The following is a 26,141-nucleotide window of genomic DNA, read 5'->3' as shown; positions in this document are numbered from 1 at the left end:
TTTTTTTTTTTTTTTTTTTTTTTTTTTTTTTTTTTTTTTTTAACAGGAGAGCTGCTTCTCTGGCCTTTCTCTCTCTTGGGGAAGGGAATGATCATCTGGAGGCATTCCAGGACCATTGACTGAGGCATGGGAGGACTATACCTGTTCCTGATCAGTGTAGACCTGGAGTCAGGAGCTAAACAGAAATAGAATTCTATCAAAGTTTTATTTCTAGTTATGAATTATTTTAAGCATTCAGAAAAGTGCAGAAAATAATATAACAGACTTCTAAAAAACAAACAAAAAACAGGCTTCTGTGTACCTATCTCCCTGATTGAACAGGATTAACATTATGCCATTTTTGACTTCAAAACTATGGTGATCTTTAAATGAAACCAAAGACAGGTTCCCTGCATGCTTCCTTCTCCACCCTTCTCCGTGGTGACAACTGAGTTTAGTGAGTAACAGTCTCATGTATGTTTTTGGCTTTTTATCATATATGCATGTGGGTGTAAACTATATATAGTCACATTTTGTGTGCTTTAAGAATTTTACCAAAATTGTAACATAATGCCCTTGTCTTTTTCAAATTTGCTTTTTTCCCTAAAAAAATGTTGAGTGAATAAGACGTTGGCCTGCCCTCAAGGTACTTATGTTCCTGTACAAAGAAAAATCAGCAATTACATTCTGGAGCAGCATAGTCTATCCGGAGGGAAATAAAGAGGACTGGAGTAGCACAAGAAAGGGAACTTAACCTAGAATTCAGGGCCAAAGAGAACTTCCTAGAGGAGTCTTTTAACATGTGCAACACTGAAGCTGAGTAAAGTTGGCCCAATGACTGGCAAGGCCAGAGCCAGGAGGAAGGAATAGTTGTGCAGAGATTTGGGGGTGAGGAACCCCATGACTTCAAGGAACTCCAGGGGTTCTGTGTTTTTGGAGCAAGGTTTGGAGCAGTGCTAGACAGGAAGCTGCAGAGCCCAGTTAGGGTCATGGGAAGTTTGCCTGCAGGCAGGGCGTGGTGGCTCACACCTGTAATCTCAGTACTTTGCAAGGCCAAGGTGGGTGGATCACCTGAGGTCAGGAGTTCAAGACCAGCCTAGCTAACATGGTGAAACCCTGTCTCTACTAAAAATACAAAAATCAGCCATGTGTCGTGGTGTGCGCCTATAATCCTAGCTGCTTGGGAGGCTGAGGCAAGAGAATTAATCACTTGAACCCGGGAGGTGGAATTTGCAGTGAGCCAAGATCGTGCCATTGCACTCTAGCCTCAGACAGAGTGAGACTTTGTCTCAAAAACAAAAACAAAAATGAAAAACAAACAAACAAGTCTGCCAGCAATGACATGGTCAGATCTGTCTGCAGTGCAGAGAAGCATTGGAAAGGGAGGGCAGACTGGAGCAAGACTAGTTAGGAAGATGATACCCTGATCCAGAAATGAGATGATAGTGTTCACAATTAAGAAGGGGCAGGAACAATGCAGAAATGCAGATGGATTTAAGCAACATTTAAGAATTGCCAGAATTTTGTAATTGGATGTGGAAGATGACGATAGAATAGATCTCTGGGGTAATTCTTAGGTTTTTGGTTTGAGCATTTTTCTGGTTATCTATTACTGAGTAATAAACACCTTAAAACAATCGTTTAACACAATAACAGTGTGCTTTTCTGGTGAATCTCGGGTTGACTGGGTTCAACTAGACAGTTCTTGTAACTGTTTAGGTATAGTTTTAAGAAGGTGGGCAGTTAGATTGGTAAGAGTTATGGTTTTTCCTAATCTAAGGTGAATCCATGGGTGGACAATGGGGAGTGGGAACTTAGTACATTGGTAAGAAAAGGTTTGAATTGCTAGACTCTGAGATCTGAGTTATTGGAAAGGGAGGAAGGGCATATAGAAGGCAGGAGATAGAAGGGACTGGTGGTCTTGATGAGACTGAACCGTAAATGTTGTGTGGAGTAACAAGTCAGAAAACTGGAGGGAAAGAAGGTTCAATGTGGTCAGACAATTGGGGTGCGAATTGAAGACTGCAGAGGTAGGCTCTTCAAGGAGAGGCCCCAGGGTGTGGCTGTGGCTGGCAGCAGGTAAAAGATGGGAAGGTCACAAGGCAGCAGAGGAAACACAGCCAGAGTTGCAGATAGATCATCCTTATGGATGAGGAAGTCACCAGGACTAGAGCAGGGCTTGTGTTTGAGTGAAAGCCTGAGCCAGACATTAGAAATCTTTAGTGAATGAGGCATGCTTTGTTGACATCATTAACAAGGAGCAGTAGAGGACACTAGATAGAGTGGATTGTCCTGAGTCTTGAAAGGAGTCGGGGAGGGGCGTTCAAGACATTGGGTTAGGCCACAAGATAGAGGGTACATTTAACAGAGCTTTTGTAGATATAGAGGAGTTTGTTTCATGGTTGAGTGCTGCAGGCTTTGGGTTGGGTGCCTTGGCTTCACCAACTATTCTGTGTAACTGGCAAGTTAGTTGCCTTCTCAGTGCCTCACTTTTCTCATTTGTAGAGTGGGGACAGTAAGAGGATTTGCTGTGAAGAGTAACTGAAATAATACAAATTAGTGCTTTTTACTTCCTCCTTTCCTGCCTCTTCTTGTTCTTCAAAATAGCAAAAAAGCAATCACAGTATTTATATTGGCAGGTATTTTCTAAGGGCTTTACTTATTGAATCCTTACAACAACTCTGTGAGGTAGATACTAGCACTGTCATCTCAATTTTTCAGATGTCAAAACTGAGATGTAGAAAGAATAAGGAACTTGTTTAAGGAAAGTGGCAGAGCTGGGATTTAAACTCAAGGAATCTGGCTTGAAAGCCCTCCTTCCTAAGTAGGACTGCAGAGTTAATGTACCACCACCTCTGTGGCAGAGGGTACTGTGGAAATGCTGGGCAGGGCAGGCACTAGTGTGAGATGGGCTCATGGAATGGAGGCACAGAGCAGTGTACGGTAAAGATGACCTTAATATGAAAGATTTTAATTCATCTAGCAGTTCCCGGGTTTAGGGAGTTGGGAGAAGATTAGACTCAGGTTGATTGTGCTACTGAGGGTCCTCATTCAGATTACTAAACCCACAGCTCAATTACTAGATTCTTAAGACTCTCAGCCTATTTCTTTTCTGCTAAGAGGGTTGCATTTCCACAGGAGTTCTGGTTCCTGATGAATGGGCAGACTGGACCCCCTCAAGGGGCTCAGTTGCTGTCTGGATCTGTCACAACGCTGGATTTCTGTGAAGGGGTCCTTGGGGTTTCAGGTTCCCAGGGCAGAGAATTGGTAGTTTGAAGTGCTGAGTCCAGAAGCTAATGAAGATGGCCCATGCTGAGGCCTTTCCAACAGGACTGAAATCAGGTTGCAGGTAGCTGTGGAGCCAGGAGTGTGTTTTGTTGTGGGCACCCTGCTTAGGGCTGTTTTGTCAGGGCAGCTTGTGAAGTTAGCCCTCATATGTTACATCTGGAACAATTACATAGTAATCTGGATGCATTGTTAGTAAAACCGAAATGGACTCTGTGATCCTGATTTCCATCTAATTAAAATGATCAAGGAGCATAATAATGCAGAAATAATTTTTAGTTTTCTCTCTTCTTTTCTTCTAGCCTTTCACTGCAAAAAATGAAATTGAGGCTCCTTCCAGGGCCACTGGAGGGCTGCCTTAGACAGTGAGGCCTGTTAGACACTGCACGGAAGTGCCTGGCCAAGGGGGCAAGTGAGGCTGAAATCCAACTCTGGCTTAGCTTGCCCAGATCCTCCTTGTGAACTGGCACAGAGGTGCCTAATGTGCTAGCCATGCTCCTGCATGGAGCCTTTGTTCCCGTCTCTGTTATAGGACAGAGCACATTGTGGCACAGTGCAAGGCTGGGTTGCAGGCCTCTTAATATGCCCAGAGCCTGGCACAAGTACACAGTACAAGTGCGAAGTAAATATTTAGTTGGACTGAGATGCTGCACATAATAATGGTTAGGGGCAGAGCCAGACTGCCCGCATTTGCATTCTAGCTCTATGACTTACCTGCTCTGCAGTCTCAGTGCCGGAGGTTTCCTTGTATGCAAAATGGGTATAATAATAGCATTAAATACCTACCTCACAGAATTGAGTTAATATATATATAAAGCATTTAAAAGAGAGCCAAATCCTGTAAGTACTACAAAAGTGTTTGCTGACATTGAATTAGCACTTTGTATATAAAACAAGGACTTATGATACTGTTGTCACCAAAAAGATTTTACTCCATTTCGAATCATTTTCCCCATACCAGCCTTTCGAAAATCTCCTTGCCTCTGCCTCATAAGCACAGTGTAGGGTAACTGGGTTAAAGACACTGCAGCTGCTTGCTGGTGTTTTAAGTGGCGGCTATTTCTGATTCACAGGGTGAAAGGTCCTGGCAGGGAATAGAGTGGCCCACATCTCTCCTCAGGCCAATTCTGCTTACAGCTGTTACCTAAGTTTGGCCACATGAGCTGACTCCAAATTTGAACTCAGTAGGCGAGTTTTCTGAGGTGCTACTCTGGAATTCTGTTATTGTTTGGAGGCTTCAGTTCCTGTTTCATTGGAGTCAAACCATTTGAAAGTCAAGTTTCTGCTTTTGAGAAGCAGAGCATGTGATTTATTGGTCAGCTCTTTTATCCCTTCTTCCTTTATGAATGTTTCCTGAGAGACAGGGTATGGTAGAGGAAGGAGCATTGGGATGATTTATTGGGTAATGTTGCTGTTTTTGGTCATTTTGAATGTTTCCTGAATGTGGCTAGTTCTTTTTTCAAGTCACTCGATTTACTGGGTAATGTTGCTGTTCTTGGTCATTTTGAATGTTTCCTGAATGTGCCTGGTTCTTTTTTCGTCGCTGGGCTAGAGTAGAAAACCTCTTGTGATTATTGGATTTCTCTCTGTTTAATTTTATATAGAAATATATATTTTATGTTGTTCACCAGTAATGTTTTTTTCAGTGTAACATACTTTCTCCTATGATTTTTTTGGGATTTCTATGAGTGTTTAAAAGCTTGGGTCACTTAGGTAGGATCACTGGATTGCTCAGAGGTTTCCTTTGCATTTCCTGCTCTTTCAAGTTCCCTATGGACATGGCGTTGGGCTGTGGGTAGCATTACTTTTTGAGCCTGGAGTGCAGCCCCTCTTTATTATTTCTGTGGATGCGGGCTGCGATTTTTCTGCATTCTGAGATTCCTGTGCTAGTGATGTTTTAGTTTTATTATGTCATTATTTGGGGAGAATACCTAACTATACTGGGGATCTTTGTTAATACCTATAGGTGAATATTTTCCATTTCATGTCGTCTGAGTTCTTACCGTTTTATCATAAATAATTAATTATGTGAGCTTAATAGTCACTTGGAATAGTTTCATAAAATGGACTCAGTAAAAATTTTGATTCCATGTTGAAAAAGATCTTGTGTTGATAATTCAAAAATTTTTCACATCAGATTCTTTGTAAGAGAACACAAGTATAATGAAACAAGTTGCTTAAAAAGTTGAAATTATAAAAGCTGTGCAAGATGTGATGCCTACTTTAATTCTTTCTACAAAGGTTGTCTTGAATAAACCATCATACAAATGAATGATTATTAAAACATGAAGGACATGGAGAATCAAGATTTATAGTAAGCTCATTGGTGATTCAGTCTTTTCCTCATCTGTCTTAAAACAATTCTTTTCCATCTCCCCAAGTCCAGAGTGCTTAAGAGTTCATTTGAGGGAAAGATTATTTATCCCAGTTGCTTTATATAATTGCAGTGAGTGATATTAAAACAACAAGCAGGAGCAACAATAACAAATACATAAGCTTCTAAGACTTAAGTATGGGTAGGATTTCCCTGTGCTTTTAAAATTAAGAAGGACTTTTGTTTTACTAAATGACATTTTAATCAGTGTTTATTTGTCTGAAATGAGACATTGTCACTTTAGGTCCTCAATTTTAATTCTGCTGTGCAGCCCTGTGTTAAAAGCTCTTGCAGCAAGACAAGGATCTGTCAGGTTTTAAAGCATTGTATAAGGTTGGATTTCAGGTTAGTTTTGAGAGAAGAAAAGCCCTACCTTCCCTTCTTCCTAACCTCCATCTTTCTTTTTCTGACTTTTCTTACTCAACAAATACTTACTGCAAGCTTAATGTTTGGCAAGCATTTGAGCGTCCCAAATAATACAGGAATGACCCTTGTAACTACTGAGTCTGTAGCCTGTAACACTGAATGTAATATGCTTCCTTTCTTATGCAGAAAACCCCAGATGATGGGCAAGGACAGGGTGGACAACTTTTTCTGAAAAAAGTCAGCAAGTTAATATTTTGGCTTTGAAGGTCGTACAGTCTTTGTTTCAACTACTGAACTCTGCCTTAGTAGTTTGAAAGCAGCTATAGATAATAGGTAGGCAGATGAGTGTGGCTGTGTTTCAACAAAACTTTATTGTCAAAACCAGGCAGTGGACTGGATTTGCCCACAGATTGTAATTTGCCAGCCACTGGGTTAGTAGAATAGGATTTACTTCCTCAAAGAATAGAGGCAGTATTGCATTATACTTTTCATTGGCATTGGAGTTTTGGCTTTTGGATTTGAGGAGAACCTTTAAAGAAGAGCAAGACACTTTGGGAGGCTGAGGCAGGCGGATCACATGAGTTTAGGAGGTAAAGACCAGTCCGGCCAACATGGTGAAACCCCATCTCTACTAAAAATACAAAAATTAACTGGGCGTGGTGGCACATGCCTGTAGTCCTAGCTACTTGGGAGGCTAAGGCAGAATTGCTTGAACCCAGGAGCTGGAGGTTGCAGTGAGCTGAGTTCACACCACTGCACTCCAGCCTGGCGATAGAGCGAGACTTCGTCTCAAAAAAAAAAGATGATATGATCAATAGCTTTAGTTATTTGAAGAGTATAAAGTTTTCTACAAATCTGAGCAGGTCAAGATCATAGGAAGGCCAGCTATTGGTTCAGTTAAGGAAGAATTCTCTTAAGATTTGTTCCATTCCTTGAGTAGGAAATGACAGAACAGAGGCTGGCTCCCTGCCTGTTAGGGGCATCATAGAAAGGGATTCATGCACTGAGTGAGAGGTTGAAGTAGATGCAAGGTTCCTTTCAGCTTTTTCCTTGCTTCTGCGTTGGTCAGGTTCCTAACGTATCAGGCAATCTCTCTTCACTTTACTAGGAGTTATGTAAGAAAATACTGTGGTATAGGGGAGAAATTCACGTTTCTTTTCTTTTTGTTTAGGCAGTGGAATTCTTTCTCCCAACTAATTTTATGCAGGACTATTAAAGAAGTGATATATTATTCTATTTGACTTTTACAAGTCTATATTTATGATATTTACTTATATATTGTCAGTGAGGACAATAAAGCCGTTTTGATGAACACAAAATCTGCATTTAGACATGGTTGAGAACTGAAGGCTTATCAAATAGTTTATTTAATTTTGCATTTTGTTCTCTTTTTGGTGTAGCATCAAGGAAAAACAGGATTCCAACAGAATCATAGTTGCAAATGTTACAGATTGGAAAGTAGCTCTTGAGTCAGAAGGCAGAACATAGGTTTTATCATGAGGCGTGATCTTTCCTCCCACCCCAAGTTACTCTGGCAGCACGAGTTATGTGTGGGTGGTTCCTAGTGTGTTAAAATTTTATACACAGTACATTTGGATATATCGTTTCTCATTTCAGTCTCTAAAATAATTAAAATTCAATTTTCACTTAAAATTATTTCTTGAATATCTGACTGTCTCTTTGCAACCCCGCGTGGGGTTGCAGAGTTGGAAAAGCATTGGTTTAGAATTAGACTTAGGTAGTAGCCTAAGTTCTGCCACTTACTAGCCTCAGGCTAATATCCTTTAGTTTTTTTCATATGTCAAGCAGACCTGGAAATACCCACGTTGCTCTAATTGTGAGTGCTGAGTGAGATGACAGTATAAAAATACCTAGTGCATAATAGAACCTTAGTAAAGGCCTTTTTTTTTTTTCTTCTCTTGTGACTTGTAAGATTAGACTATCCTATTAATAAATTGAATTGTGCATGGTTCTACTCAATTTCCAGAGGTATGGTTAGTAGACATTATTCACCATCTTAATGGAATGCTTGAATAGGAACTCTGTCCTCAGAAATGCAAACTACTCATCTGAAAGGAGTGGGACTTATGAGGGGCTATAGCTCACCTTGTTCATGGGTTGTGATTCTACCTTCTGGTTTGAGAGTAAAGAGGGGACTTGGGAGGGACCTGCTTGCTGGTTACAGGTGGAGGGCCAGAGTTGCAGCGCTTGCTTATCTACACGACATGTCAGAAACATAGGCAATGAGTATACTGCCTTTAATTGTTAGATTTTTACATCAACCTTCTCATATCTGTCTGTTCCCTTTAGTCCTTGGCACTAAAACCCATTCATTAAGAAGGGCCAGTGTGCACACCTTTGGAGAAGTGAGGACATCAATGGCAAGGGAGGTAGGGAGGGCTTGTGCCACTTGGCAGCCAGGCCTTAGGGATAGGGGTAAGGAGAAAATCTACAAGACTTAGGAAAAGGTGGTGTCCCTTGAAAAAGAAAAGGGAAATAGGGTGAGTCCCTGGGGGCAAAAGTAGGTAGATCATATCACCTGAGTTGGGCACAGGGATCCCTGGGACTTACAGAAAACTACAAGTAGTTCCCTGAGCTTATTGATTGGGGCTATTTGTCTTTAGCAAGTATGAGACAGTGGTGTAGCTGCTTACAGGAATCTCAGAGCTTGGAGTATCAGATGCTGAAGAGTGACCCAAAGAAATTGGCTCTGAACCCAAGCCCCAGGGGAGCCCAGTAAGATTCTGTAGGGCCTGGTGATTGGGGTTGGGAGTTGGGTTTCTGTTAAGATTGATCTTAAACTATTAAATAGTTTTAAGCAGGAGGTGATAGCTCCAGATTTACATGTTGAAAACTTGCTCTGGCTGCTGAGTGGAGGATGGATTATAGAGGGATCAGGTGGAAACTAGGGGGCGCTGTTCAGGAGACTCATCCACATTCCAGTAGTAGATGTGGGTGGCTTGGCTTTGGATCCACTACCTGTGAGAAAATATCTTCCCTTTGCTAAGCACCTCATGCTTGCTTATTTGATGCAATAGAGTTAGTAGCTTTAGTAGTATTATAGTTAGCCCTCTGAATCTGTGGTTCTAGATCTGCAGATTCAGTGAACTGTAAATTGGAAATATTTGAACAAATAAATAACAATAGGATAATAAAAATATGCAAAATAAAAAATACAGTCTAATAATTATACAACATTTACATTGTATTAAATATTATAAGTAATCTAGAGATGATTTAAATTATACAGGTGGATATGTGTAGGTTATATGCAAATATCACAGCATTTTATATAGGAACTTGAGCATCCACAGATTTTAGTATCTGCAGAGGGTCCTGGAACCAATCCCCCATGTAAACAAAGGACTGTCTGTTTTCTCATCTGAGGACCACTTATTGAAGTTCAGGGTGGATGCGTTTTCTAAAGTGACTTCTTAAATTGTATAAAGCCAGGTTTATCTAACCCCAAAGCTTACCTTTCTTTTCCCTTCACGGTCAGAAAAACAAAAGGAAAAGTCCATATTGTTTAATTAATAAGCAAGTAGAAAATTTTTTGAACCTTTAAATGGTTGTTGGACCACGTTCTCCTGTAGTCAGCTTATTCCTGGCAGTATAATGGTTTTTATAAGTTAATATGGAAGTACTGATTTAGTAAAAGAGCTTGGCCATTTGAATATTTTGATTTCAAATATAGATTTGACAATGTAGGTATCATGCCCAAGGGAGTGGCTTAAAAAGATAAATTCAAGGAAATAACCCCTAAACAATGATTTCTAAGATTTTAGTAGAAAGTGCTGAAAAGTTGTGTTCATTTAATTATATCAAAAAGGAATGGGACAGAGGGAATGGAAGATGAATCCAAATTCTGGAGAATTGAATAAATATAATTTTCTTTATGATTCTAACTAATTTTTCTCCTAAGTGCCTAATGGACAATGCATGGCAAAGTAGATGCCTATCATTATAACAACATTAAAACTATGAAATATTATTGAATATTAAGATGTTGAGTGATAGTTGATATAGTTTTATATAATATAATATAGACTAAATATATAATATAGACTAAAACTTTTTCAGTGTAAGTATGGCGCATTGCCCATCTGGACAATATTGTGAGGCCTTCCTAGAAATGGATGTTGTTTATTGTTTTGTCTCAGGTGCTGGCTCTGTTAAGACAGAGTGGTGAGAGAGAAACCTTCTGGATTTGGAATGTTAACCTCTTTGTGGAATCTCAGAGTTAACATCCTGGGTGTCACTATTTGCAGTGAGAAGTCATAGGAGTTAGTCTTGGTAATGCAGAAGACAGCAGGGGGAGACACGAAGAGTAGGAGTGAAGGCCTTCGTGCAAGGGAAGCTGATGGCAGAGTGCAGCCCCTCGGGCCGCCTGGTATCTGGAGTCCCTTCATGCAAATGCTTAAAGGAAGTTTTGTGCCTGGAACAACGTAGACATTCAATTAAAAAATACATTATGTGTCAATTACAAAATCTATAAAACAAAATACAAATTTGGAGCTCACTGTGTTTCCTTTGATAACTCATTGAATCCTCTTACTACCCTAATCCTCATTTTACAAATGACAAATTAAGATGCGCAGAGGTTAAGCAATTTGCCCAACCTCCTACAAATAGTAAGTTGTATGGCTGGATTTGATTCCAGAAAGTCTAACACCCAAATCTGTTAGATTTGCTCTTAATGTCTCCCAGAACTGCTTCTCAATAAATATTTGTGGATTATTGAATTGAGTGTCTAATGCTGTGACTTTTTATGGTAGAATACTGTTTGCCTACGCAAGGGTTTGGGAAGCAAAGCTGTTGAAAGCTTTTCTGGCATCTCTTTTATTGTCTATAATATTGTTAGAATGACCACATCTGCTCTTCAAAATAGCAGTGCCCCAGATCTACCCTCTCCTGCACATTCTCTTATTTTTTTTTAATAGGACTTGTCACCATCTGAATTGATTTTATTTGTTGTCTTGTGTGCCACTACCACTGGAGTGTAGGCTCCATAAGAGCAGGGACTTTGCTACTGTACAGTCCCCAGCATAGGACGTGGCTAGGCACAAAGTAGGTGGTCAAATGCAAATATGAATTTGTTTAATTAACGAAGAGAATTAATACCAACTTCATTGGTGATTCAGCTTGGGCATCTAAAACCCTTGAGCCTTTCAAAGGGATTGCCGATCCATGCTACATTTACCTTACTGGGGCATCAGTGGTTTAGGGAGTTACAATACCCAGGCTGAGCTCTTCTGGCTGTTAATGACGTATGGAGAATTCTTTTGCTTGAAGTTAATGAGAAAGGCCTCTTACTTCCTTACAAAATATGCTGCAGGCTTTCCAGAATCCTGTGTGCTCTTGAAAATCTCCTCCACTCCTTTCAAATCCGAATTTGATAGGTTTCTGCCATGCATATGGAACTGGTGCCTATATTCAGTTTTTATGGCCCATATACCTTATTGTAGGTACTTGTGTTGGCGGAATAACCTTATATGTCCAGGTAGGCTACAGAGTCAAAGAGGCTTGTCCAAAGTGTTATTTGTGGTAGGTGAGTGACACTACATCAGCATGGTTTTCTTTTTTATTGGCCTTTGGTCATCAGGCTTTTATGATTTGTTGAATCATAAAATACATGTAACCTGTAAACCTGCTTTACTAGTTCGTTTGACCTTTATTTGGATGCATTTGCTCATAATGATTAAGAGTTTGGCTCCCAACTCCAAAAAACTTGAGTTCAAATTTTGGTTCTGTCACATTCTCTCAACGACCACATCAATTAGGACTGGAATTGGTTGGCATATATTGGCTTTGACAGTTTCATTTTTTGCTCAGGCAAGTAAGTCTAGAAGTCATTAGGGCCCCAAGAAACTTCTGCCCACTATGTGTAGACTTTAAGCTCATGGTCCAATGTTAGTGCCAGAGCTCCTGCCATCACTTCTGCATTCCAGATAGCTGGATGGAGAAAGGGCAGAAGAAGAGTGTGCTTCTTTCTTGAAAGACATCTAAGACTTACTGATTACATCTCATTTACTAGAATGTGATCATACTGCCATACCTATCTGCAAAGGAAACTGAGGAATATAATTTTTTAACTAAGAAACAGACTTGTCTGCAACTACACTCTGCCTTTTCTTCATATACTGATCTCTCTCTGGGTCTACTTCTCTTGGGGTTATTAGTAGGGTTGTTATTCTCTGCTTTGCATAGCTTTTGTTTTTTGTACAGTTTCTTTTTATTCATACTCATGGCTTTGTACATTTAGATTGCCATGATTCTGCATGGTTATGAAGTTATTTAATAGCTTTGCTTTTTGTATTCCATCAGTTTTATTTTGCATTATGGACTGCATCATCTTTTCAGTATTTTTCAACTCAATTCGGGAGGAAGAGAATATGATTAGGCTAGCCTGACTGTTCATATTAAGTCATACCGTCATTGTTAGTCAGCTGCTAAGGCTAAACTGCCTGCTAGTTCAATCAGCTGTGGAATCTTGCTTATGGGCTTTTGTATCTAAAAGGATGGGGAGGCAAAACAGACTCTATAATGTGACCATACTAAGTCCCCAACATGTAGAAATTCCTTTGGCAGGAAGTTAGAGGTAAGTCTTAAAATTGAGGATGTTTTGTATATTGATGTGAATGCATTTTAAGTAGTATGTAGATTGTCAGTAGTTATCAATAATTGATATTGGATTGAGAAGCAATTATTTGCAAAGACTAGGAAGGTGTTTAGGGCATGTATTAGCAGCCCACCAGATGCATGCATATTATGGGATGTTTCTTGCTTTCACTTTTATCTGGAATCCCCTTTTCTTCTGTGTTCCTTTGAACCTGATTAATTCTCAATCTTTTAAGACTCAAAATTCAGGAGATGCTTCAGAGTCTTTCCTGACATGCCTGTAAGAATGACTTCAGTGCTATACTCTGTTTCCCTAAAGCCCTTTGTGCATACCCCTTATTGTGCTGAACACATTTACATTGTGCTTGTCTGGCACAGGTATGTTTAATTACTGCTTTCTCCTGAGCTGGAGGATCACTGACATTAGGGTTTGGACTTCTTTATCTTCAAATACTTAACACTTACCTAGAAGTGCTTGCCACATTAAAGATGCTCTGGGACAGGTACAGTGGCTCATTCCTGCAATCCCAGCACTTTGGGAGGCCGAGGTGAGAGGACCACTGAAGCCCAGGAGTTTGAGTCTAACCTTGGCAAAATAGTGAGAATTCATCTCTACAGACAAATACATAAATAAACAAAATTAGCTGGGTGTGGTGGAGTGCACCTGTAGTCCTAGCTATTTGGGAGACTGAGGTGGGAGAATTGCTCGAGTCTGGGAGGTCCAGGCAGCTGTGAGCCAAGATTGTGCCACTGCACTCCAGCCTGGGTGACAGAGTGAGACCCTGTCTCATTTTTTTTTTTTTTTTAAACCCTGCAAATTTTTTGTGTTTTGTTTTCTTTCTTTGGACCAAGTTTTTAAATTCCCAGTGCCTGGTCAAAAGTGAAGGAATAAATTCTCCAAGATAATTAAAATCTCCAAGATAATAAAATCTCCAAGATAAATTCTCCCAAATAAAATAATGATACTCATTATTTTACTCTGGTAAATTAGAAGGGGATTTGTTTCTCTCTCTCCATACTTTTTAATCAGAATTTTTCAGAATGAGAACTATTCTTACCTTCAGCATTTCAGCCAAATTCTGCTTTTGTCTGGATATTACAGGTGATTTTTAGTGGTTTTGTAGAAGATTGGCTAACATTTTACCAGATGAAATTGGTAACTTTTGATATGATCATTTATGTTTTCCTTTGGTTATTTTTGCTAGATGACTTTTCAAATCTTAGGTTATTTCTGTTAGATGGCCTTTCAAATCTTTGCGATTGAATTTCATGAAGAGATCATGTGCTGCTGCTGCTGATTGTTATTTTTTAATAGGGAAGGGAATGATTTATTTTTGAATTACTGATTGAACTCTTACATGTTTCATCCATGGACATTTGTAGATTGCTTTGAAAGTATAGATGCTCTTGGGATGCTGTTGGCACTGTTACCACTGCAAACATTTTTAGAAAATATTGAGAGGCCAATTTTATTAGCTTTGCTTTAGATTGCAAATGTTTCTCTTTGGGTAGATTATCATCATCCTTTTCCCTAATTTGAAGAAGCTATAACATATATGTTGAGGAGCAAAATACTCTACATTTTGTAAATAAATCCTCATTTTATTTTGTACTTAGGTTTTTTTTTTTTTTTTTTTTTTTTTTTTTTTTGAGACCGAGCCTCACTCTGTGCCAGGCTGGAGTGCAGTGGCATGATCTCGGCTCCCCGCAACCTCCACCTCCCAGGTTCAGGAGATTCTCCTGCCTCAGCCTCCCGAGTAGCTGGGACTACAGGCAAGTGCCGCCACACCCAGATAATTTTTGATTTTTAGTAGAGACGGTGTTTCCCCATATTGGCTAGGATGGTATCTATCTCTTGACCTCGTGATTCGTCCGCCTTGGCCTCCGGAAGTGCTGGGATTACAGGCGTGAGCCACTGCGCCCGGCTCATAGTTTTTTTTTTTTTTTTTTACTTTTTTTTCCCCTATTTGGGGAAACTAAGGGAGTTATTAAATAATGCACTGTTAATGTTTTCAGTGACAATACTAACAGAAGGAGAGGCCAGTCCTGAAGTAGGTGGCATTCCCAAGTGTTTATTTCCGATCTGGAGGAGTGACTAAAGCATAACTGACAGACGACCTTTACTCAGAGAGGATTCCCCCCACGCGGCACTGTGTCGCCCCCATGTACTTTGGAACGGGTAGTCACTCTCTGTATCCCCCATTTACTACATCTTTGCTTTCAGCCCATTTGCCTGCTATTGAGAGGAAATGCTGGATCTTAATCTTATTTGGAAATAGATAATCCAACCCAGGGTCTCATTCGAAGGGGTTTTACTGCTTCCCTATACCCTTTCTTGTTTTACTAGTTTTAACATAAGACTTGCAGGACTCTGAAGAATTGGCTTGGCTGTTTTAACTTTTTTATTTTCATCAAGCAGAATTACAGAGGAGAAGATAATAGAATTGTCATCTTGTTTTGTATCAGGATGAGGGATTGCACAGGACCTCAAAATTAGAACTGTCAATTATATTAAGTATAAAAAATAGCTCTCTGAAAGAAAATTGTGTTTTTAACCCTCTGACGGAACTCAAATTATACCTTGATATCATTTTGGACTGTATAGTAAATAATATTTATTTTCTGCCATCTTGTTGAAGTTTTGTTTTCTCCTTTATTTTCATGCTTACCTTTGAAATTTCTTAGGGAAAACAACACTAAACTGTAAGTAATCACATTAATTTCAAATTTAGTGTTCTTTTTCCTTTCTGTCTTAGGTATTCTTTTTCTATAGAACTGTCTTAAACAGATTTTAACTAATCTGTCTTGTTTTTGACATCTTTTTTGCTCTTTTATTAGATGAGGCAGCAAAGATGAGATTTGTTCTTGAAATAATATTCTTGAGTTCTTTCTCAGGCAAGTCTAGATGTTGATTTGTGAATACCACTGTAGGGGCTACTGGGTTAGAGTTTATCTGCCATAGAAATTTATTCATTCATTCATTCATTCATTCATTCACTCATTCATTCATTTGGGATGGAATCTTGCTCTGTTGCCCAGGCTGGAGTGGAGTGGTGCGATCTCTGCTTACTGCAAGCTCTGTCTCCCAGGTTCAAGCGATTCTCCTGCCTCAGCCTCCTGAGTAGCTGGGATTACAGGCACCTGCCACTCCACCCAGCTAATTTTTCTATTTTTAGTAGAGATGGGGGTCTCAAACTCCTGACCTCAAAGGATCTACTCATCTCAGCAAGTGCTGGGATTATAGGTGTGAGCCACCGCACCTGGCTGAAACTTATTCTTTTATTGGGAATAATTAACTACTTATCCTTCATTCCAAGTTATGCCTATGTCTCACGAGTTTATAGTTAAAATAGTTTCTTGCAAATAGAGCATCTATACAGGGAAATAGTATAATTATTTAAAATTTATTACTAGTTTATATACTGTGATCAAAGGAAGTTTGGTTATGCTTTTAAATACCTCTGTGTATCCGACTCCTAGTAATTAGAGGGAAGAGGCCATTGTTGAGAATGTTATTGTTAGAATGAATTTGGAGCTGGGGCAAGAGACATGCCACCTGGTCTGAGGTCGGATGTTCAAGGATAAGGCAGTATTTGTAAGGATTAGAGGTTAGAGAGAATGAGGTAATATGGTTAGTCAGAAAAGAAGTTACACAAAATAAATTAAGGGATTTCAGGGTAATAATTTTAGCAAACCCAACAACAATACTTGTACATTTTGGGACTATGAGAAGGAAGGAGTGGAAAGTAGGTTTTTAGTAACTAAAGAGTAAACATTTCTCCCTCTTTAAAATATAAAGCTCACAAAAAGAGTTATTCTCTCATGATAGATGCTAGAGCCCTTTCACGTGGCACTGGGGATACCTACTTTTTAAAAACAAATGTTGCTCTATATTTTTTAGGATTAGGTTAGGCGGTGAGAGGCACATAAAATTTTTAAACCAGTTAGAGGGCTGGGTGCGGGTGGCTCATGCCTATAATCCCAGTATTTTGGGAGGCTGAGGCAGGTGGATCATTTGAGCTTGGGAGTTTGAGACCAGCCTGGGAAACATGGTGAACCCCTGTCTCTACAAAAAATTAAAAAATTAGTTGGGCATAGTGGCATGCTCCGGTAATCCCAGCTATTTGGGAGGCTCAGGTGGGAGGATCATTTGAGCCCAGGGTGTTGAGGATACAGTGAGTCCAGATTGCATCACTGTATTCCAGCCTGGGTAACTGAGTGAGACCCTGTCTCAGAAAACAAAAAGTTAGAGGTTTCTTTCTATTTCATGTACAAAGTCTGAAAGAGGAGGGAATGACAACTCCACTGTCATCTGCATCCCTGGGTTCTCTTATCTGTATGCTGTATTTCATGTGTCTACTGTTCTCATTGTACCCTCACAATCCAAGATTGTCACTGGAGCTACATTGAGTCTCCATTACAGCCTGGAAAAGAAGTAGGAAAGGCAGAAGAGCAAAAAGGAGCCCTTCTCAGAGTCAGTTTCCTTTAAGCATCTTTAAGTTACATCTCATTTTGGAGAACTTAGTTATAGGACAACACTTAGCTCCAAGAAAAGCTGGCAAATCTTTTATTCCAGGTGGTATAAAGTAAGATAGTTATCTTTCAGTTAGGGAAAATAACTTTTCCAGTTTATTCTAAGATAATTCTTCAATCATTCACTGCTATGTTTTAATGGTACCACTTGGGGTAATTTCCAAAGGTAGATGGGAAGAATGGTGTTGGACAAGGTAATGAGCATTCTTAGTCTTGGGCTCTGAGGATGCCAGGGCATGGACCTCGTTTGTTTTCAGTAGTGTATTTCATTCAAAATAAACCCAATAGTGTTATAGTCATGATAATAATAACTTAATCATAGACGTGATCATGATCCCCTGTATGAAATCATCAGCCATTTATTTTGAACAATAGCATCATTGAATGTTTGGAATTATTTGAAAGTTTAGATGGAGTTTAAGTACTTCACTCAATAGATTATCTTTGAGTTTGATTTTCCATTGCTGTAATTTTTATTTTTAATGTCCATACATATACCTTTGGCTTTTCAATCTTTTCTTTGCCAAATTCCTTTAATCATAAGAATTTAGTTTCTTGTCATTGTTATGTGAAGAGGCAGGATGGATCTGATGCCACTTGTTGGTCTTCCTCAACGACTGCATCTTTGAAAGCCTTTTGGCTACCACGGAAAGCCAGGGATCCTGTGACTCTGTCTCCTTGGCACAATGGATAAAACCATGATTGCTGAGATTTATGGCATTATAAACTTTAGGGAGAAGTTTTAACTTGTCAACAATAAACCATAATAACAGTGTTTGACTGTATAAAGTTAGGGTTATTTTCACTACATACTAATTTAATGTGCTAAAAATATTTCTCCAGCTAAAGAAAGGAAAAGAAACCAGTACTCACGTTTGGTATGCATGGTTTTGTGAGTGGGCATGTGTTTTAGGAATCTGAATTTGATTTGGGAGTAAGAAGTTGTGAATTCTAAGTTGAGTACTCCCATTGATATTCTGAGACCAAGGACCTCAGTCTTCTGTCTAAATTTAGTCCATTCATAACTTTCAGCATTTAACTATGAGTGTTTCCCTTTCACAGAGATTTCTTTTCTATCCATTATAAGGATTATAGACATTTATGATCTATCAAGAATTGAACTGAAAAAGAAGTGCTTAAAAAGCGACCTGTAGCAGCTAAAGATGTATTATTAAAATGGGATATTAGAGCAAGAGTTGAAAGAAATGAATTTAAACCATTGCAATAGGTTACATTCCTCAAATGATGCTCTCATATTAGAGGACAAAGTATCTGCCTCATAGTCCCAAGATAAAGCCACATGCCCCAGACTTTATTATGTCTGTCTTATTTGAGCTAGCCTAGAAAACAGATAGACGGAAGAAGAAATTCAGCCACTTGCTCGTAAGACAGATGTTGGAATACAGCAGATTTTCTTTAAAGAGGGAAACGAGCAAGAGAAATGGAGACAGTTCTTTGGTACAAACATTTTGTTGTAATCTCTTATTCTTATTTTAATCTTATAGAGAATGTCTGAATGTATCCAGATCTCATTTGCTGTTTGTAGAATTGGGATTTACACGGTAAGCAATGTATATTTTTGTGGTACCACATGTTATGAAAAATAAGTGAAGACTCTATTGTTGGAAATCATGTGGAGTGATGGCAATTGTCCTCTACTGCTGATGGGGTATAAATTTATACAACCGCTTTGGAAAGTAATAAAGCTGAACATGAGCATATCTTGTGACTGAGCAATTCTACTCCTAGGTATATAGCTCAGAGAAACTGTTGTGTAATTACCAGAAGACCTATGTAGGAAAGGTTCCTAGTAGAGATATTCATAAAAGCAAAATGTTAGATGCAATATGAATGTCCATCAATAATAGAATGGATTAAGTAATTATGGAGTTTTAATTTCATGGATTATAATACAGCAGCAAAAATATATGAAAAAATGATTGTATGAATTATAGCTCATAATAACACACCGTGGATGTGTCTCACCAACAATGTTGAATGTAAGAAACAAGTCACAGGAAAATACATGGAGTACAATTTCATTTCTATGAAGTTCAAATACAGTAGAATTAAGCAATACATTGTTTTGGGTTATAGCTGTTGATAAACTATAAATAAAAGCAAAAATTCAGATTGTGATTACCTCACAGGTAGTGGCAGTAGTCGTCAACAAGGGGTGACTTTGCCCTCCAGGGGATATATAGCAATGTTTGGAGACAATTCTGGTTGTCACAACTGATGGTAGTGGTGGTGGTGGTATGCTACTGTCATCTTGTGGGTTGAGGCCAGGGTTGTTGCTAAACATTCAAAATGTGCTGGTTAAGAATTATCTGGCCCAAAATGTCAATAATGTGAGGTCCAGAAACTGTTGTAAAGCAGTGGAGGGAAGGAAAAGTGCTTTAAAAATTATAGTAGGTCAGGCGCGGTGGCTCACGTCTGTAATCCCAGCACTTTGGGAGGCCAAGGCTGGTGGATCACCAGAGGTCAGGAGTTCAGGACCAGCCTGGCCAACATGGTGAAACTCATCTCTACCAAAAATACAAAAATTAGCTGGGTGTGGTGCCGGGCGCCTGTAATCCCAGCTACTTGGGAGGCTGAGGCAGGAGAATCGCTTGAACTCCAGGAGGCAGAGGTTGTAGTGAGCTCAGGTTGTGCCACTGCACTCCAGCCTGACTGACAAGAGCGAAACTCTGTCTCCAAAAAACAAAAGTTATAGTAATATTCTAGTTTTTAACTTGAATTGTGGGTACACAGTGTTTTCTTTATGTTATTCCTTAAACTGCGTATTTATATACTTTTCGTATGTAGATATTTCACAATACAACAACAAAAAATGAATATGTTAAGATGTTTGGTTTTTTTTTTTTTTTTTCACTAGCCTGTGTCAGTTGACCCAAATGCCTTGAATTCATCTCTTAACTTGGGATTTTGGAGATGTAATTATGTAGATGAGCATGAGGGACTTTTCTAATCAGATTAAGCGACAAAATGTCTTGACATTTTCCCTTTAGAGACCTAGGGAGGGGATTCGGAGATTGTAGACAGGAAATATAGTGATGTTTACTTTTAAATACCAAATTATTTTCTAAATAAGGACTTAAAAAAGATTTACATGAAGTAATTTTGTTTAGTCATTTACTTTGCACAGAAGAACATGTATACATGTGTACAAAATGCTTAAGGAGTTTGTTTAAAATGAATGATGTAAAAATTCTGAGTAAAAGATAGGAGTGCAGCTTGTAAGTTCCTTGAGGGCAGGGACTCTATCTTAGGTTTGTCTTTATAGCCTTTATAGTACCTTGCACAACATCTGGCACTTGGCAAATGCTCAATAGCTGTGTGTCTCATTATATTAAATTATAGTGAGAATAATTGTCTGTTTTGGCTTTGTTTGAATGCAAGAAAAACCAGATTTCCTTTATTTCTTCTGTCACCTTTTGTTTTAGCTGTCTCAGATGAGTATTTGTCCCCAGTTACACAAATAGGTTACTTGGAAGCTAAACATGTCTTTTAGTTATTTTATGTGAAGTTAATTTCTGAGTCTGTTTTCCCAGATCTTCTGAGAAGCACTTGCCAAACTGGGATTTGGCCTGCAAGTTGGGGAATGTCTTTGAAGTGGAAAGAGGGAGGAAACCACAAAAGGTAGAGAGAGCCTCCAGACCATGCTGTGAGTCTGACATCTGTGAAGGAAGAGTGGGAAGGAAGGAGGGTTGGGGAAGAATTTTACACTGCCATGTAGTTCTGAGAAGTCTTGATTGGATGGATGGGTCTTCCCTAAGCAAAGTTGCCTGTTGCTGGAGTTTCACACTGGGCAACAACAGCGTGATTCCAGTACGTCTGCATGCTTGGGAGCTGGCTGGCAGCCCAGCAGAAAGATAGTGTCTGCATGAATGCCCTGGTGGACCTGAAGCTGTGGCAGCTGGAGGCTGTCAGTTAGTTGTGCTTCTCTAGAGAGGGGGCACTGACTGGCATATTTCCATGGCTGCTGCAGTAAGCCAGCACAACCAGCTATTTCTATCTAGAACCTAGGAATATTGGGACTGCTGATATCAGGAATTGTATGTATTCCTCTGTGAATACCTAGCAGTTAGTCAGGACCTGAGACCTCACAGGTGTTCCGTCTCTGTCCCTGCTTATTTAATGAAGAAAGGCTGGTCATGAATTCATTCCAAGGCAGATAAAAATTGTCCGTAAAAGGAGAGAGTGTGACAATCTTAATTGTGTCCCACCCAAAATTTATATGTTGAAGCCTTGACTCCTAATGTGATGACGTTTGGGGATGGGGCCTTTGGGAGATAATTAGGTTTAGTTGAGGTTGTAAGGGTGGGGCTCTCCTGATGGGATTAGTGCTCTTATAAGAAGAGACCCCAGGGCTTGCTTTCTCTTTCTCTCTGTCTGCGATATAAGGACATAAGGTGGCCATCTTTAAGCCAGGAGGAGAGCCCTTAACAGAAACTGACCATGCCAGCACCCTGATCTGGGACTTCCAGCCTCTAGACCTGTGAGAAAATAAATTTCTGTTGTTTAAGCCACACAGTCTATGGTATTTTATTTTGGCAGACTAACACAGGGAGGAAAAAAAATGTCTTGTAAATTGCAGATAACATAAACATACCAGAAGAAAAACCAAAAACAAACTCTTATTAGCTCCTGTTGGAAATAAATGCTGAGTTATGAGTAAAACAAAAAGTTGAAGAGGAAATCTAAAAAGATTATGGTTTAGCTTATGGGATGAGGATGAGCAACAGTGTTAGATTGTTGAGCTTGAATCGTTTTTCTATGTGCTTTTAATGTTATTGCCCAATAGCAGCCAGTTAAACACTTAAAAGTTAAGGAACAAAAAGCCGTATATTTTCATATGAGGAATCCATAAGCTGAAATGAGCAAGACCAAATTGTAACATATATAGGACAGAGACACGGAAAGCTTCCAAGGTTAAGTGTGTGATATACAGGTGAATCTGTCCTACCATTAACAGGTTTAATAAAGAGCATTACTCAGAGACAACAAAAGATATCTGGTGCTTGCCGCCTGCCTTTCCCGCTGAGGTTTGGAGTAGACAGACCTTTCTCCAGACCCTGAAAAGCAGTGATGCTTATTTAAAGGGCCTTACCTCAGGAAGATGTGGCAGGAAACTTAAGGTATAGGTAGAAAAACATAGACATGATCAGTGGTGGAGATATGAAGGCTTCCAAAGCCCAGAACAAATTGAGACAGAGGGAAGCATGTAAACAAATAAACAAACAATATCATCTTTAAAACCAAGTATCTGCTCCAAGGAGATAACTCTCTTCTTCCTATGAGTATAGTGCAGGAGATGGTGTTATTCTCCTAATGTAACGAAGGGATGTATCACAAAGAAGCAATTTAGTTTCTGAAACAAAAGGAGTCCTGTTATGTGGATCTGTTTTGGGTCTTAAGCAACATTCATTTGGTTCTGGTCAGGAGGAAGGAGGGGACGTAAATTTAGGCCAAGAGTTTATAGTACAATTGTGGTTCTATGATTTTTTGAAATCCTGGCAATGAAAACAGGCCATGCTAAAGAATGTGATCTTGAAGTGAACCTTCTACAGTCAGGCATGGATGGGCTCTGGGCCAGAGAGGCACACAAGGGCATTGCTTCGGAATTCTCTTAGGAATGGCAGTGTAAGCATTTTCCAAAGGTGTTGTGCCGAGACCTCTCTGAGTTGGGAACTATAATACAACCATCATGGAACCAGAAGCACAATGGTGGACAACTAGCTGGTGCTGACAAGAGGCAGGTTAAGGGAGCAGTGATAATTTTAGCTTCTAGTGACCTTCCTGTAGGCTGTGAACCCCTTTGACCAACATTGAACACAGGAGGCCCAGATGAATGAAGTCAGGGTCAGTGAATCTTGCCCTTCTCCAGGAATGGTACTGTTTAAAGCACATTAAAGCCACAGGGGTGGTTGTTTGCTTTTCTGTACCCAATAGCTGCATGAACTAAAACTGAAACAAGTGATAGAGATTTGAACTAAGTAATACCAGGAGAATATGCATGGTTACAGATTTTGGTCATCAATAAGAGCTTTAAAAACTCTTTAAATTCTTCTTTGGCCTTTGCAGAAATTATTAAATGCTGTTTTACTAGCAGAGAAAGAATTCATCCTTCAAAACAATAACAGTAAAAATGGCATTCAGTTTTACCTTGAGATGAAGAGTCAGTCGCTTGTGGTGGAAATCATGCTTTGATCTAGTAATAAGATTTGCTTGTACCTACGCCTTATACAGTTTCCATGATTTCTTTTTTGCTGGGGGAGGTAGGCAGGGAGAGGTACCTTTGTGATTACAATACAAAGGCAAAACAATTATATATTATTAGTATTACTACTGATAATATTAGTAACAATATTATTAATAAGATTGTATATTTTCATTTAGCTCTTTAGGTCTGGACAAATCCTACCATAATTCAGTTGGGTTATTACAATATCAACACTACATGTAAGGACTCTGTTAGTTTCCTATGGATGCTGTAACAAATTATCACAAACTTTGTGGCTTCAAACAACATAGATTCTCTTATAATTATGGAGGTCAGAAGCCTGAAGTGGGTTTCACTGGGCTAAAATCAAGGTGTTGGCAGAGCCGTGTTCTTTCTGGACGTTCCAGGGAGGAATCCATATTTTGCCCCCTTGAGCTTCTAGCAGCTGTCTGTACTCCTCGCTCACGGCCCCTTCTGGCAATGGCATACTTCTAACTTTTGCTTCCATTATCACTTCTCTTTTTTTTTTTAATATGGAATGCTTCACGAATTTGTGTGTCATCCTTGCGCAGGGGTCATGTTAATCTTCTCTGTATTGTTCCAATTTTAGTATATGTGCTACTGAAGCAAGCGTTTTAAAATTTTTTTTTTTTTTAATTTTTAAAAAGAATGTCTCCCTCTTTGTAAGGATGCTTGTGATTAAGTTGGGCCTGCATGAATAATCCTGAATAATCTCCCCATCTCATGATCCTTAGTTATATCTAAAAGTTTCTTTTGCCATGTGAGGTAACATAGTCACAGGTTTCAGGGATTAGGAAATGAACAGGTTGGGGTTGTGACGGTAATTGATTCTATGGGGGCCATTATTCTGCCTGCCATAAACACCAAAGAGGAGCATATGCAGGACTTAGTACAATCTGTCCTCTCCTAGAGAAAAAAAAAAAAACCAGCATAGCCTAGTCCTAATGCTGGGTATAGAATGTTGTCATCATATATAACACCAAGGTTAAAAATTTGTCAGATAGGATGGAAGTTTTACACATGGGCTCTGCAAATACTGGTTCAAGCAACAAATTAAAGAACAGATTTAATATATGACCATTTGGAGAGGAGTGGTATTAACTGTACCTTTTATTATTATGCCCCTTGGAGATTCCAGCATAAACATTGATTGTAAACTGTGTGGAATGCTGAGATGTCTGCAGTCATTATAAAGGAATGAAAAACTCTAAAGCAAAGTGAGCCACACCTTAGTTAAATAAATTCTGCATAATCATACTTTTAATGATTTGAGGGGAAATGAATTAAGATGTTGGCTTGGCTGTTTTTATAAAGACCACAGTAAAGTAGCTTAAGCAGAGTTTCTCGTATAAAAATCCAAGCTGGCCAGGCATGATGGTATGTGTCAGTAGTCTCAGCTACTCAGGAGGCTGAGCCCAGGAGTTCAAGTCCAGCCTGGGCAACATAGCAAGACCCTGTCTCCAAAAATAATAATAATAATATAATATAAAATTTTAAATTTAAGCCAGTAGTCAGTTTGGAATCTAGCTCTTTGCTTCATGAGTTTGGTAGGGGCTCAGCTCCTTCTAGCTTGTCGTTCTTCCATTGCCTCAGTGGTTCTGCTCATGTGCAGGCTGCAGGTGGTTCTCCACTCCTGTGTGTTTGTTTATTCTGTGGGAAAGAGAAAGTGGAGGCCAAGTAGTTCCCTTCTATGGGCATGATCTGGAAATTACAGATATTACTTCCTCTCACATCCCAATTGCTAGAACTTAAGTCATGTGGTGATACATGACTACCAAAGAAGCTTGGAAAGGTGAACTCTAGGAAGCATCTAAGACTCTGCGGGTTCTACTCCTAATGGAACATATAGAATGGATATTGGGGACAATTAGTCATCTGTTTCACAACGAAATGAGCTAAGGCAGTTTGAGCTGAGATTCAGCCAACAGATGGTTCAGTGTACCCCAAAGACAGTGTGTAGGCAGAGAGTCAGTGTTGCCTGTAGCCATTGTCAGGCACACACTGAATGAGCACATAATGTGGCAGCAAGACTGGTTTTGTGTTGTGTGGCAAATCTCGCTTCTGGTTGGATTACTAATTGAGACTCTATGGACCAAGACTGAATCTAGTGAGAGTTTTCTTTATGATATCAATATAGTATATATATTTTTGCCCACGGACATATGAACACACATGGTTCGAGTTGTTCCTGACAGCTTTATTTTGGGGAGATATAACTGAGGAGTTATATGCTTTATAACCTAGGAAATAAGAGTTTATAAATGTTTTCTTTCTTACCTTTACTAAGCAAAATAATGTTCTCAAGTAGAGTAAAATATCTGGCTAGCATACTAACTTTCTGGCAGGGGAATTTAAAATTCTAGGTTTAGTGAACCTATTGAGAGCCACAAATATCCCTCCTAATTTCTGTTTATATAGTTACACTGTGAAACACGTAAGATTCATAGGACCACTCTATTTTTCTTTATCATGTTTTGAAATTGAAATCCAGGCAAGAACAAGATAACATCTGTTTGGTTTAGGTGTTTTATTCTGGGGAATGCAGAATGTATCCCTTTTTCTCAAGATCAGGACTTCTCTGCCACACGCCTTTGTGACTCCAGCACAGGTCCTCTTGGGTGGCCCTTCCAGTTGGGTCTGACCCAGCATGAGCTTGCTCTTTCTGCCCCGAAACCTGCTCATGCCCTGGGCTCCTTTTTCTCAGTGACTGGCACCACAGCCCATTCAGCTGCCAAGCCA

At 39.4% G+C, this 26,141-nt stretch overlaps 1 protein-coding gene and 1 non-coding gene across 9 annotated transcripts in view; one reads left to right on the top strand and one right to left on the bottom strand.

The window, feature by feature from the left end:
- ARL15 (ADP ribosylation factor like GTPase 15) overlaps nucleotides 1-26,141 on the top strand; it is a 420,933-nt gene that overhangs the window by 8,472 nt on the left and 386,320 nt on the right. For 4 of the 8 annotated variants that reach the window (XM_017533219.2, XM_037740189.1, XM_017533225.2 and 1 more), the window contains exons 2-3: nucleotides 15,308-15,325; nucleotides 18,661-18,717. The exons of 2 other annotated variants lie outside the window; for them this stretch is intronic. In XM_017533219.2, coding sequence (XP_017388708.1) covers nucleotides 18,664-18,717 — 54 coding nt within the window. In that variant the 5' untranslated portion in view covers nucleotides 15,308-15,325; nucleotides 18,661-18,663. Of the gene's footprint in view, nucleotides 1-15,307; nucleotides 15,326-16,819; nucleotides 18,718-26,141 lie in introns of those variants that run through there. 2 more of the 8 variants (XR_005201073.1, XM_017533218.2) reach the window with 2 other exon arrangements.
- On the bottom strand, nucleotides 23,909-24,011 carry LOC119471979. Its single transcript, XR_005201078.1, has one exon. It is a non-coding gene; the product is annotated as a U6 spliceosomal RNA (small nuclear RNA).

Source organism: Cebus imitator, unplaced genomic scaffold, assembly GCF_001604975.1.
Source record: "Cebus imitator isolate Cc_AM_T3 unplaced genomic scaffold, Cebus_imitator-1.0 Scaffold80, whole genome shotgun sequence".
Taxonomy (NCBI): Eukaryota; Metazoa; Chordata; class Mammalia; order Primates; family Cebidae; genus Cebus; species Cebus imitator.
Note: the sequence above shows the minus strand (reverse complement) of the source record. Positions and strands in the feature narration are given on the sequence as shown.